Raw genomic sequence first — 15,235 nt, 5'->3', positions numbered from 1 at the left:
GCACATTACAGAGCAGCGTGGACTCGGTCCGGGTGGAGGAAGTGCTCATGTCTGTTCAATCTGGTTTGTGATAAAAAAAAAAAAAGAAATTCTCCATTGCAGGTAAAAGTCAGATAACATTTCCATTACCAGGAAAATACATTTCAAATAGGAAAAACACATAATGCTGAAAATCTACCTGTATAAAACTGATATAACATGCCACTATTGATAAGGGATTTTTTTATAATCACAGATAAGTAAATTTGATTTTATTTCATAATGGATTAATATGCCCTATTAATGAACCACTCAATTCTTTGGTTTGTAAAGTATCAAAAGTGACAACTGCCTCTTCCAAATATCCAGGAGCTTCCAATGACACATTTATAAAATTCACACATAAATTCTTCTATTCAAACCAATTACAAAAAACGCAAAGCACCAAATCCTCATATTTCAGAAGCACTATGTTTATTAGACTAATAAATGTTTTCCCAAATCAATAAATCATTTCAGCTATGCTTGTACATACAAGTGGGTAGATTTATCCTTTCCAAGGACTTTATATTTAAGCTTTTCATACAATCTGAGTAAATGCACTTAGTTACATTAAACCACTGGAGATCATGAGATGAAGTTTACACATTATTTATTCTTAATTTCTGCTCAACTGTACAAAATCAGAAATCTCAACACAAATGCATGGATTCAAATAATGGCTCAATGTAGTTCCAAATGTGTACATTTTCATTTAAATTACTGACATTTAATACATTTTATGTTTTGTTTTTTTTAGTTGCCTTACTTCATCATCACAGACCTTGCCTCCAAGTGGGAACAGCTCTGCAACAAAATGAGAGAAGATTTCAGGGCTTGAGCAAGTAATGAACTGATACTACGACCATTAATAAAGGCCAGAAACCTATTAAAATGCAGTGTCAATCAGACCTATGAAACATCTGTAGCACAGGGCCTCCTCCTGTGGGTCCAATGTGTTTCATTCGCTCCTCCCATCCCTTTGTGGGACGAGTAAATCTGGAGGCATCTCTGCTAATGTGACCAACAGCCTGAATGAAAAATAAATAAACCTAAACATTCTCCTAAATCCACAGGTTTTTTTAATCAAAACATTTTTAACCAGTTTTTTAAAGATCTACAAATATATGTGTTCAACTTGTTCACTGAAACTTTACCTTCTCCTTCAACCTCGCAGCAATACTCATTTTTCTTTCCTTTTCCTCTTTTTCCCTCAGCTGCCTGTCCTGAAACTTTGCTTCCATTTTGTGAAGATCCTGCAGAAATGTAGAGACAACCGTTACATTTTACACAGCATTGCTGCTCGTTGCTGTAGTGTGTGGCATGAGTGTGATGGCAACACTTGAGCTGTTTAATATCTGCGATCTAATGAGAAAGCTTGGTGGCACCAGGCTGCCTGGGTTGATGTCTCTGTGCTGGTCAGATTTCCTACCCTTTCACTAAAGAGTTTGATGCCCTTTGCTGCCTCCTTTTGCCTCTCACTCATCTCCCTTGCTTCCTCTTCTCTCTTCATCCTCTCTTGTTCCTCCGCCTCCTCTCTCCTCAGTCGTAGCTGCTCCTCAATGGTCAGCTTCACTTCAAGCTGGCGCCGACGCTCTTCCTGATAAAAATTAATTATTTAGATGATTCCAATATAATCAATAAAAATCATTAAAAAAATGACACAATAATAAGTAAACCCACATTTAAGGATATGTCAATACAGAGACAATTTCTCTGATAATTAGTTACCACAGCTACATGACTATTCATACAAACAAGCAGAAGCACCTTTTCTCGTCTCCTCTTTTGTATCTCTTCAGCTAGTCTCTGCTCCTCTTCCTCTTTCTCTTTTCTTCTCTTCTGTTCCCTCCATTCCTCCAGTTGTTGCGCTGCCTTCTTCCTGTTTTGTTCAGTGCTAGAGCACAAGTGAATAGCAATCACAGCAAATGAATTAAAAGTCACTGCTTTAGCCATGGAACAAATGCCCTACCTACCTCTCTTATTCTGTCATATTTCTCACTTACCTATGCAGTAGGGCTTGGCTTTTGGCTTTTTTCTTCCTCCTCTCTGCTTCCTCTGCCTCCTCCTGACTGTTTATCCTATTCTGGTGTTCCTGATACTTGCTGGCCCTCCACCTCTTAATAGCCTGAATATGGTATGAAGACATATATAAAAAAAATATTTGGAAGACAGTCCTGCAGCTACTGCAAGTTAAAAGTCATGATGTGTTAATATAGAACAAATATAGTTCTAATCAAGGCAACTGAAATTAAAGTTGATGTACCACAGGCATACTTTCAACCAAAAGTGACAGCCTGTCAGCCTTCCACAGCAAAAGAGATGATACAACCCTGACACAGACATCAATTTTGAACAAATTAGTTTTGAACATTTCTTTTTCTTCTTCTGTGTCTGAACAGGCCAGTTGCCGCAGTTTGAGAACTATTTTGTTTACAGTGGACCTAAATTGTCTACCTTTCTTTTTTTATCTTGCAGATGTGTCAGCTCCTGAAACCATTCCTCATGGTGCTCTATCTCCTCCAGGGTTTTTCCAGGCAGGTACAGTTTCGCCTCTTTCCTGTATACCTGCTGCCCACTGTGCTTTGTCCAGATCTATAAATCAACCATATTAAAGTAGGTCAGACAAGAAACTTGAACATGTTGACATTTAGCTTGGTGCCAGATAAAGCAAAACATTGTGGAAGATGATTGGAAACAAGAATTATATACCAGTTTTTGAGACAGACTGACAATAGCTCACTTTAAGGAAGGCTTGGTGGTCATATTGGTCCCAGCCACCATCAGGGCCTCCTGTCTTTTGCAGAAAAATGTCCAGTGCTTTGACCTCAGCAGGGAGGTCTTTGTCCGGGGGTTTGCTCTTCTAAAAAATTATGAATTATGTGTTGAGTTTCACAATAATAAGAAAGACAGAAATTTTAAATGTTATGTTATTATTTCTTCCTTGATACTTCAGAAACACCTTTGAGTACAGAAAGGAGGACAATGAAGTGAGACTGACCCTAACAGTGGGGGTTGTGGGTAGTTTTGGGTCTGATTTCAGAGTGAGGCTCCAATTTTCGATCTTCTTTTCAAAAGCAGCGATCTCCTGCCTGCATGTCTTCTCTTCCTTAAGTAGTTCCTCAAAGCTGAAAAGGCAAGAGACACACAAAGGACAGTTATTCATAGTACTTTTATTACAGTGCAAGAACTTTTTCTTGGTAAAGAGCACTGCAGTAAACATGAGCTCTTCTTTGTTTATAATCACTTATAATTGTTTGGCATAGTGGTCTTTCAATCACTTTCTGTATTTTACTATTAATAACAATAATTCATGTTACAAGTTAAGGATACTAGTTATTAAAGGACTATTGTCATAAAGTGCATTATATAACATTTTCCCTGATTAAGTTTAGCTTGGCCTTTGTTTCATGTTTCCTGTTACCATGAGCGCTGCTCCTCTTTTAAGGTGTTTATTGAGCTCTCCACATCTGACATGATTTCATTCAGTTTTTCAATCACTGAAAACACAGTACAAAGTACAAAACACATGGTTAAAAAAAAATCTTCCCAGTTTCACTTAACAGTTAACAGTCAATTAAGCATGTGGAATTTGGCATGTGGACAGAACTGAAGAGGAAAAATACAGAAGTATATCCACAAATAATTATTAAATGCCTAATAAGGTCTTCCCTGATATTACTTACATTCAGGAGTTGGCTTCACATCTTTTAGCTGTATCTGAAACTTTCTCACACCATGATGAATCTTCACAAGTTGCTTCTGGATATTTATCTCTAAAAGGAGAAAAATGTATTCAAGAGGAAATCCTCAGTAAATTTGCTCAAAGTTACTGAAGGTTTCTCATCTCATCTTGATTATACAAACTAGGTCTGAAATGGGCAGTAAAGATGTAATTTGTGTATCTTCCTGCTGAAGGAGGAAATACTAGACTATAATAGTAATAAAGGCTTACTGTCTGCATTTCTCCTTTCATCCAGCACTTTCTCATAGTCTTCAAGTTCTCCACACACATCTGTCCAGCCATTTTTTCTGCATTGAACACTCAGTTTCCTCTCTGTCTCCAATTTTTCAATCCTGTGAAAAGAGAGAAGAAAACCAACCATAAAGAAAATACACAGAGATAAGACAACAATGAAACCCAATCAAATACATTAGGACCTTAGTAAATGTCAGTCTTTTGAAACTCATACAGTATGTTGTGCTTTTTATGTGGCGCAGTTTGTTTTTAGGTTGTAGCTGGTTGCAGCTGTTGGTTATCAGTTGGTTGCAGTTGTAGCTCGCCCCACTGGGTCTCTCCAGCGGAGGGGAAGTGACTGAAGATGTAGTTTCACTTACTGCCTCCTGTCTCTCTCGGCTTCCTTGAGAAACTGGGCAGCCTTCTGTCTGAGCGGCCTGACGCTGCTCTCCGGGGCTGAACTGCAGGGCTGCACATCCCAGCTGGAGCTCCTGCCACCTTCCTGCTCACGTTCATGCGGGGAGAGCACAACAACAACAGCAAAAGGAGACAGAACAACAAGAAGTTAACATAAAGCAAGATCAACAGACCAATATATAACTATACCAACAACAAAGGTCCATCAGCATTCACAGCTTCGTGTATACGGCCCAGTATCGGAGGGACAGCCACATTACACAGAGCCACAGCAGCAATGGGACTCTTACCTCATCTGACCGTCAGTTTGAAACAGTAAAACTGTTAATAAAAATGTAAAAGCCATAAATGATACCTACTGGGCTGTGTGTGGCAGCGCATCGCGTGGTTGCTATGGCGGCCATGTTTCGGTGTCTGTGTCAACAAAATAACTTTATTTAAAAAGCTGCCTCCGCAGTTGGTGTTTCCCGCCAGCAGACGGCGCTGACGGGAAAGTATCCTGAATGTGCTCAGGCAGATCCAGAGCAATAAACCAGTGCTTTATCTGAAACTGTTATTTATTCATCAGATTGTTGATAGGTTGTTCACCGGCGGCCAGTTTAGATCACTGATTCATCATTTCAGTCGTTTTTACAAAGCACGAAAAATGAACATGGCAAAAGTTTTTGATTTCAAGAGCATGTAGATTTAAATGGTAAAAAAAAAAATAAACTTTTAGCTTTCAGTGAGTTGTCATTTGTCTAAAACATAAATTGTGGTGCATTAAATATTGTCAGCTTTCAGTGGTGCCAACATTCTTGTTAATTGTTGATAGTGGCTGGGACAAAAAGTAGGCCAGCTGTTTGAATCCACACGTGTCTCCTTCTAAGAAAAGGTAATCCTTATGGTACACGAACAGGAACATCCGACAGCACCGTGCTTTAGCTAGATGGTTTGAGTTACCTACACATCTCACTCTCTCAAATAGCTGCCTCTCTTGTCTACAGGGGCCTTGGTTATTTCTGTAACAGCCTTTTTATGATGGCCAGCAGCTATAATTATTATTATGAGAGCTGGCTGAGTGACAGTCAGAGGGAAAAAGGGAGAGCGTAAAGAGGCAGTGAGAGGGAGTATAAATAGAAACCTGAATTTGTTATTGAGTGCAGATATTGGGGATGGTCTCTCCTATGGGCGCAAAGGCAGAGTTGTTGTAACCGCATAAATAGCAACCGCTCCCTTTAATGAAAAGCATTACAATTTGCTGTCTCCAACCTCAGTCAAGGGACTCACTTCACTTGACAAACAAGACAATCATATGAACTATCAGCCAGTTGGCCTAACAGATCAGAGACACATGCTGCTACAAAGTACAGCATTTCCAGAGCAGACTTGGTATATCTGGATACAACAATGTGAATGTCAAATAGCTCCAATAGCTCTAAAATATTATTTCTCTCTGTGCTAAAGGGAAGTTCTTTGAATGTTCTTGGTGATGAAAGCAACACGCTAATAGGGATAGATTGTTAAAAAGGGTCTAAAAGGAAAAAATTGACACAATGTCCAACAAAAGGTTGGATAAAATTCTAGCATGTGTCATCAGATGACTAAAATGAGCAAGTGAAAGAAGCACTGTGTGTGTCTCACAGTAGGCTTCTTCATCCCTGTGCATGACAATGCACAGGGATGAAGATAAATTTATGCCACACAATGACATCTGACCAAACTATACTCTGAGCTCAAGAAACAACACAACCATTAGGAAATCACTTGATAGTTGGTCTGTTTTTGTTTTTTTTATGGTCAAACTAATAATAGATTCAGATCTTTTGACATCTGTTTTTCCTTATAAAGGACAACAAAGAAAATCTTTCACTGGGAAGAGATGTCTTTGTCTGAATTTCCTCTTATTAAAACTTGAGTAGAAACAATTCATCTGTGAAAAGCACAGTTAGTTGTGGACACAGTCTAGAGCTAAAGAAACCCATGACCTTTGACCTCTTCTGCGGAACTAATAAGGTACTTGGAAATGTTATGAGACATGAGAGGTCAGTTTCGCATTCATGGATAGTGAAGTACTGGGCTTCCCCTCTGATAGTTCTTTGAATCTGGCATGTTTATTTATGACAACCGTAACTGTGTTTATTTGTGTGTGTGTGTGTGTGTGTGTGTGTATGTGTGTGTGTGTGTGTGTGTGTGTGTGTGTGTGTGTGTGTGTGTGTGTGTGTGTGTATGTGTGTGTGTATGTGTGTGTGTGTGTGTGTGCGTGTGCAAGTGTGCATGTGCATTTCTAGTAGAATTAAATTGTAAATTGTGTGTTTAGTCTTGCACCACAGGCAAATATATTTTTGTGCATAAACCTGTCCTGTTGGCTGTTACCATATGGGAGTGTTGTCAGTAAACATGCTTTTTCTCATCAGTGGGGAAACAAACAGAAACACCAAACACACACAGACAATGCGCAGAGACAAAGCTGCATACCTATGCAGACATTCAGCACGCACACACCGGCACAGACACTCACACACAATTTGTTCTGACACTTGACTATTGCTGTAATTGTATATGGTGTAAAAAAGCAACATGATCTGACTATGCCCTGCACATGCTATGCATGTTAGTCTCTAACAGACAACTGCACATGTACCTGAGTGTCTGTGTGTGTGTGTGTGAGAGAGAGAGTGTGTACTAATAAAGTACACAGCAGGATGTGGCGAAGAACTTGGAAAGGCAGAGGAAAGCGATCAGTCCAATTGCTTTTCCTGATGTGCTCCAAATCCAGACCTTCTCTGCTAACACACATCAAAATTTCTCCACATGAACACTGTGATCAAACTGAATGGGTCCGCTGTAACTTAAATTTTATCCTATTTAAAGAATGTAAATATGAGTTGCGTTACAAAAGGGTCTTAATATGACTCTTAATATGACTCTTGACTTCTCCTGGGTTGTAGGGAGAAAAGATTTGGACTGACTGAAGTAGAAAGAAATAACACATCAAGCTTTGATCCAGCTGCCATGACATTTTGGCACAGAGGCCTTAAAGTCTGAACCCTAATTACTTCTGTAATCCTCTGACCTTTCATCCAACACCACTAGCAGGTCAAAGTTTCCATTTGTCCAGCACTCTCAGCTCATACAGGCTAGGTTGAAATGAGTTGTAGTCCCAATGTTCATATCTATTACTGTTTGGTGTTTTATAAAAGTAGGCCTATCTGTCTACTCCATATATATTCAAGTGAATTACACGATTGACATGCAGGGTAGTGGTTATTTTTAAATTAAATAAAAATTCATTCTTAAAAATGTTTAATCCCCATTATAGAAAAATTATGAAGTATTGGCAAATTTATAATCTCAGGCTTCATGTAATATGTATTCCCATTGAAACATACTTTATAGCATAAAATACAGGCTCGGGACTTACATACCTTAAGAGAGGGTTATGACTTCTGCCAGTTAGACTTAAATTAGCCTGGAAACCCTGAATGTCGCTCTTATGTGATTAAGATAAACTGAGAGTCACATCTCCCTCATATGACACTGATTTGATTTATTTGATCAGCAGGGCAATACATTGTGCACATCCTGAAAAAGCCATTCAATCTATCACTACTTGGTTGCTCAGCAGCTCTCTGTTTACTGTTGTCTCACTGTTGTCTCCACTACAATCAAAGATTAAAGTGCTGCTCTCCTCTGGAGTTCCTCTCACATATCCACTGTCACAGGTCCTTACCTTTCCCTCACTCTCCACTCACAGGTCCTCATATAACCTGAAATGAGAGTGTCACAACTATTTTGCTGCTTTGAGTTTTCTATCCTATCAGCCCAAATCTATTTCTTTTCCTCCCATTACATGAAGAGCCACAGGAATGTCGCTGTGACCAAATCCGCCTGAACAAATTCAGATGATGAAGCAATGTCATGTGAGAGTGTTTAAAAAGCCTAAAATAACCTAGTACAGTACATTATCTTCACTACCCTCTGGTTGGCATGGTAGAACATAATACAGGGAAACGCAATGGCATCTGCTCAGTAAAATAATGATCAGCTGCTGTGGCCTGGCTCCGTTTAGGGTTTCTATGAGTTGATGAAAGCTCACATACAGCCTGGGGCTGTCAACTGCAACATATGAGAGTGAGAGTCTTGATGTTACATATTGGACCTCTGTGGGGAAAAGAAGAGGCATTGAATGCAAACGCGACACTCAAAATTCATCCAATTGCTGGACTTTTATCTGTTGGAATTGTGCTATCAGAACAAGTGTCTTCTTGTCATTTCATGATGATTTTAAATGGAAAGGAAAAGCAGTAGACAGCTACGATTTCTATGGTCACATTTTGAATTTAAAACCACATCAGGCGTGCCTTTGAGTAGTTTAGTTCTCTCTCTGCTGTCTTCTTCTGATGAGTCTTTGTGCCTTTTCATACCTCAAGGATTTCTAAGGTGTCAACACATCAGCCAGGGTGTGACAGGTTCAGTATAAAAAAAAAAAAACAAACAAACTCTGGATGTTGGTTAGAAGCTTTGATAGGCAAACTAGGGTTTCTACTTTCAGATCAGTTCTGGTTATTCCCCTGCCTTTGTTTTCTCTTCTCTATGAAGGAGCACCAGGAAACAAACTCCAGCAGAGGCACACAATACTGTGATTAAGTGCTCCACCCTTGATTATTGGCAATTGGTGTGTGGTAAATGATGTCAAACACAAAAGTCTAGGTGTAGAAGGAACTGGTGTTGTGAAGATGGACCCATTTAGACCAGAAGAACACTGACCTCCATTTGTGGTCAAGCTTCTGTCCAAGTTTGTATTAGACTAATCACTGACTCATACATTTATTTTTAATATCACAAAACAAGTTCTTTAATCTAATAAACTGGGTAGATTTTTGCAAATCCACATCAGATACACGTTAGCACTTTAGATTGATAAAGACAAAGATAAGATGCAGACCTTACTTTAAAGGTTTAAAGTTGGCTACCATCTGTATCAGTGCCATCCTGAGTAATGGACACCAGCAGGTTGGAGCATCAAGTTCATCCCCTGGACACTGGATCTGGCTGTGGCAGCTGAGGACTAGAACAGACAGGGAGAGACTGTGTGTGGTTGTGTCAGGGCCAGGGTCTGAGTTATTTAGCAGTTTTAGTTCGTTTAAGTCCCCAGGAAAGGAATGTAAGTCAGCGTAATGTCCTAAAAGGATGCAAACATGCCTGGATGTGTGTGTGAGAGAAGAGAAGAGAATAACGGTTATACGAATGATGACATTTCAAGAAGCCTTTAGAAAAGTGCGCATAATATACTCACACATTTGTTGCAATACTGCAGTTCTGGCCGTGGCTGCTCTTTTATCTGCAACAGTTAGCGCCCACATATCCAGCTCTGCGTTAGATTCAGCATTGCAGAGCTGCAGTGAAATAGTGAGGGAGGCACAGTACATGGTTATTGGACAGAGAAGGAGGCCTCTTGTTGAAACTGTGGACTCTCAGAAGAATGCAGGCGGGCCTGATCAGTCAGTGTTACTTTGTGGCAGATGGTTTGGCATTGGCAACAAAATGTGGGCATAGTGAAACATTTAGCCTGATCAAGAACAATTGCTGTACGAGGCACATTTTACACAGGAAAAATGTATCCCCATAATGCGAGATGTGATTTAGCAAATTTGAGTAGAAAGTAAAATGTCCTGTTCAATAACAAACTTTTAGTGCAGCTGAAGAGTAGTCAAGGTGTGACAAAGCACAAGTGCAGACTTTGACTTCTACTTGCTCACGTTTGCTGATTCATTCCTCTTACCAAGGCTGCCAAACAATGATGAGGTGCAGTAAATGGTAATAAATCTACTTCCGCATATGGAGCATAATTGCAATTTGGTATTAACGACTTGTATGTTTTCAGTCTTAGCTTGTGTCAAACCTGAAAAATGACCTGAAATTAAAAGTGATTTAATTACAGTGTAACATTGAAAAAATGATGAGATTAAAAAATATTTTCTTTGTGATGTCCACCAACAGGTAACCAAAAGTTAATAAAAATTTAAAGTGAAGCTCTTTTTAACCATAACACACTAACATTTACTTATGAGATGTGATGCAAATTTACAGTCTTGCATCCAGGCAGAATTATATAATTTCTCTGAATGCTGGCTGCAGTATATCTTGTGTAAATTCTCGATGCAATAGCAAAAATTAATGGCATTGACCTTTAAACATGGGATTAGCTAAAACCATCTTGACATCGTTTCAGGACTCATCTGACATCAAACACCAGAAGAAAGATGTGACAGTGAGGATTTAACACAGTCAAGTCAGATCAACTGTAAATTTGGTTCTCAATATGAAAGCACAGGCTTACAGACACTGTTTCCTACACTGTAGACGAGAAGCGCCTGGATTTAAATGACCACTTCAATTATAGGATCCTAATCCCTGTGTATGTTTGTGTCATTGCTGCCACCAGTTTAGTCTTTGTCTTAGGTTAGCCCATGTAGCTGCAGTGCACAAGAACAGATACAGAAACAGGTCCATCCTTGTCAGTCCAAAGCTAACTGATGTAGAAATACGCTGATGTGCCCTCGAATCATGTTCATCAGTATAAAAACTCTCCTCACACGTTGATGATCAGAAGAAACCTCAGAGTTGTTAACAGTTCAGCTCTTTGTGTGTAACTTAACGAAATTCTCTCAACATGAGTTCCAGCATTTTACGTTTAATGTTTAAAATTTCCTGAAAACATTTTTTTTTTCCAAACAGAGTCTCACTCTGAGTTATCTTTCATTAAGACAATGTTAACATTCCTGATGATTGACTCTGGTTAGCAATCAGCTGTGCCAAAAGAAAAGTCTGGCTCCCTCACTGTGTGTTTGTGTTTTTGTCTGCGTTTGAAATTTGAATTCATGCAGTAAAACATGAAGGGACGTAAGGCAGTTTTATTGTAATTGAGAACTGTAGGTCTGTTGTTAAAAATGCACACAAACTGAGAGAAAACCATCTAATATGTTCAGGCTTGCTAAGATTCTTAACTGGCTCTGTCTGACTGGTATCTTTGCCTTTAGGGTCTGTTTATGCTTCACTTGACAGTCGTAACTGTTTGAGTAACAGATTGTAAGAACCTCTAATCATTTGGTCTCAAAACAATCCTACCATTTGCTCTTTAGTCTGTTAAATTCAAGAAATTTGACATGCTCAGTGGATGTTTATAAGAAAAATGGCAGTATCTTGGTTGTTTAAAGCCGAGGGGAGAGATTTTGTCTCTCCAAAAATAGTCTCTATATGAATACCCCTCAGTCCCCTGTGTGTGTTGTTTGTGTCCATATGTGTGTGTTGAATTGATGTATTTGTTGTCATAATCACTGTCAAGCCAGTTAATTCTCCCTCTATTTTTATGGCTGTTGTTTTGACAGCTGACTCTAAACGGAAAGTCTTGATGCCAGTGCTTGGAGAACAGCAGTTACTCTTTCTCTCATGTTGTTGATATGGTGGTTCACTATTTGCACACACTCACTTTCTCCCTCACTTTGAGGCAGAAAAAGAGAGTGAGCCTAAGAGATGCACGGTGGTGTCCAGTCCAGACCAGTATCAGATTCATACCACAGTGATCCCCTGCCTGCTTATTTTAGCCTCAGGGGCTCTTATGTAATCAGTCACGTTCTCCAAACTCCACTTTCTCAGTGATCATCTTCTCACTTTACATTCAGCAGGTGCTTCTCTCATCCATAGCAATGCTCTGTCAGAGTGTCAGAGTAAACAAGAAAACAAAGAGTGGCACTGTGGTGAATCAGGGCAAGTCTATCTGCATTTCACACTCATAAAGACTGTTGATGGAGATTTTGTGCTGTGCGGTTGGAGCAGTCTACAAAACAAAGGGCAGAATCTGCAGCAAACAGCAGCTCAACATGATCAAAGATGTAACAGCTGAGGGGAATTAATTTGTTTAATTCAGACATGGTGTGAGAAAGTTGTGACTGTACACAAACTGAAAATCAAGAATAAGATTAAATGTGCTCTATTCTTACATTTTGCAGCACTTAATGCTTATTTTTAATTTCTTTGTTGGAGGATATGCTGTGGTGTACTGGACTCAGTACTGGAGACTCTTTCTAATTGTGTTCTTGTAAAAGAGAGCATAAATTTTGTTAAGTCGCATGATAATTCTTTCATCCATGACAAAAGGCAAGTGGTTTCTCCTGCCGCCATGTTGACCACGGATAGAAACAGAGAGGAAGAAAAAGCAACAGAGAAAACAGACAGACAGATATAGACAATGACAAAAACAGATAAAGGTAGACAGAAAATAGACAAAGTAATAAAATATTAACACAGACAATAGGCTTTGTTTTCTACAGTGCTCGTGGGAATGTGCCTCTCCACTATCTGGCTGCCATGCTAACGAAACCTTACTGAAGTGGATGGAATGGCCCACGGAGACAGACAGGAGTCCGGTGACAATAGTGAGTTCACCTGCAGGTATTCAGAGATTTGGAGTTTGCTCAATATAGGGCAACTTTCCAACAGGGCATTATTCAGCGCTAAATATAGACAGGACAGAAGTAGGCTGAGCTGACAGTGGTGCCAAAAGACAGAGCAAATAAGCCATAATGTGAAGCCTTGTACACAGTGAGTGAAGCCTGTTGTTGAATATGCTTTCTTATTGTCTGAAGACTCATTTGTTAAGGAGCTGTGTACCTTTTGCTGTAACAGTTTACCACTCAGTGACAAACAGTTTAACATTGGACTTCATCCTTTACTCAGGGCCAGCCCCGGCCCTGTGGGGCTGTTTTTTACTTTGAGATACTTTGAGAGTCACTGCACCGTCAAGTTTTCCCTGAAGACGTTGTCCTGCTCAGTGATGGTTCATGCTCCACTCACACTCAGACCTACAGACAATTTTGACTCACCAATTAACTAAAACATGATGTTTCTGGACGGTGGGAGGAAACCCACACAAGCACTGGGAGAACATGTAAAATCCGCAAAGAAAGGCCCCAGGCCGGGAACCAAACCCGCCACCTTCTTGTTGTGGGGTAATAGCACTAACCACTATGCCGAGCACTGAATTGTCAGGTGATTTGGTGAAAGAGATCAGGAACTAACACAAACCATTCAGGTATTATCTAAAGTTTTTAAATGTTTTTGTCATTAAATCTTCTCCTACCATGTCATTAGAAAATCTGACTGTTGTGGACACAATTTTTCAAAAAAAAAAAAAATATATATATATATATAGTAGCACCGAGCTTGTACTCCTTCCTCTCTCTTCACTACTTTAACGCTCTTGTCAACATCTAGTAGAAGTTAGATCCAAGGCAGCGTTAACCTCCTGTGCCGCTTTGAGAAGGACTACGGTGTATCTACAGTTACGTTTTACAAAACACTGTGACAAGACTCAACTTGTTCCAGGTAGCAAGACCCAGAAACACCTATACTATATACTTATCAATTACCATCAGTGGCAGATCTTAGCATTCCTTTCAGAGAAGAGCGAGCTCAACTGAGCTAAGACAAAAAAAAAAAAAAAGAAAAAAGATGTTGATTTTCCAATTCAGCAGTTGTCTGTCAGACCTCCGACTAGGTAAAAATAAAAAAACACGTGTCCTGTTTGACTTTATAATATCCACTCTATTTTTAGCACAGGGTGTGGTGTGGTTATGATAAAGCAAAACAGCAAAGTTCAATGACACCTCTAGAACTGATCATGTTATGGCAGTAAACCACATACACTTACACACTTACCACATACTGTCCAAACCTTGATCTCTCTCTTTTCCAACCACTAGCTTTCTTCTACCAGCTAAAAACTTGTTCCAAATCCAAGATGAGTTCTATTCTTTCTGCTGTATAAGCGTCCCAGTTTACACTATGGTCTCAAATGATAGCGTGTTGTGGATAGTTAAAGAATCCCAACAGGTGAGAAACTCTGTTTATACATCACAAAATTGGCGTGGATCGTGCTGTTATGACACGCATGGAGGATGAAAAACATCCAACCAAACCTGCTCATTCCTGCTTGAGCTGCCTAGCACACATAGGTACCTGCAGTGATGGTGACTCATGAAAAAATTCCCACTCTCCACTTTGCTGGATAGCCTGACAGTGACTCATCAGATTGAAGATAGGTGTGAGATTCAGGGCTGACTGCTGCCGCTGTATGTGTGGATCAAACAGGTGGCACATCCTCCCTGTGAGAGCGGGAGTGGGAGGAAAAGCCCAAGTCATCATTGCATTTGAATTGATTTATTAAAAAGAAATATCAGTACTGTTACTTTTTGTAATAGTGTCATTAACGCATCAACTTTATGAGTTCAAAATGAAGTTGCTGCACGACAGCTTTTGGCATCCCTTCAGTCTTAAACTGTAAGTTTAGACCCACGAAGATGCATTTGGCTGTAAACCAACGCGTTTCCACTGACTATTAGCAAGCAACTAATTATAATTAACTTGACACTTAATCTAGTTTATGAAGGTCTAGTACATAAACCTATTGTATATTGTTACATTTATTTAAAATTGCTCTTATTCTTTTTCTTATAATGAACAAGAGCTGACATGAGAGAGCTGCACTTGTTATCTCGTTTGAAGTGACAGACTCCTTGTGCAGCAGTCAGAAGAAAAAAGTAATATGAAGACATAGTGAGGCAGTTGGTGGGGGCAAAGATATGTTGTGATATTTGGTGATCAAGCAATACAAAGGGAAAATTTTTTTTTTATATTTATTTACGTTGGTGATCTATGTTTTGAATAGAAAAGAACAAAAGAATGAGAGAAAGCATTAGAATGGAAGACACTAACTAGTTGTTTCAGTAGCGGCTATAATACATTAAAACCATCCCCAAACAAAGAGCAGCAGTTGATGTGCTCAAGGCTTCTGGACCATGA

The 15,235-nt window shown here is 39.4% G+C and overlaps 1 protein-coding gene across 1 annotated transcript; it reads right to left on the bottom strand.

Moving 5' to 3' along the window:
- Positions 1–19: 19 nt before the first annotated feature.
- Positions 20–4,919, bottom strand: ccdc112 (coiled-coil domain containing 112). The gene is made up of 15 exons (XM_029511093.1): positions 4,753–4,919; positions 4,357–4,481; positions 3,974–4,095; positions 3,705–3,794; positions 3,443–3,518; positions 3,020–3,146; positions 2,762–2,881; positions 2,476–2,613; positions 2,025–2,146; positions 1,789–1,915; positions 1,451–1,618; positions 1,176–1,274; positions 931–1,049; positions 788–825; positions 20–60 (listed from the first exon to the last, which is right to left on the bottom strand). The coding sequence occupies exons 1-14, from the start codon at positions 4,795–4,797 to the stop codon at positions 795–797; spliced, it is 1,509 nt and encodes a 502-aa protein (XP_029366953.1). The 5' UTR covers positions 4,798–4,919; the 3' UTR covers positions 20–60; positions 788–794.
- Between the last annotated feature and the right edge of the window lie 10,316 nt (positions 4,920–15,235).

This window comes from Echeneis naucrates, chromosome 9, assembly GCF_900963305.1.
Source record: "Echeneis naucrates chromosome 9, fEcheNa1.1, whole genome shotgun sequence".
Taxonomy (NCBI): Eukaryota; Metazoa; Chordata; class Actinopteri; order Carangiformes; family Echeneidae; genus Echeneis; species Echeneis naucrates.
This window is presented reverse-complemented; position numbering and strand designations above follow the sequence as displayed.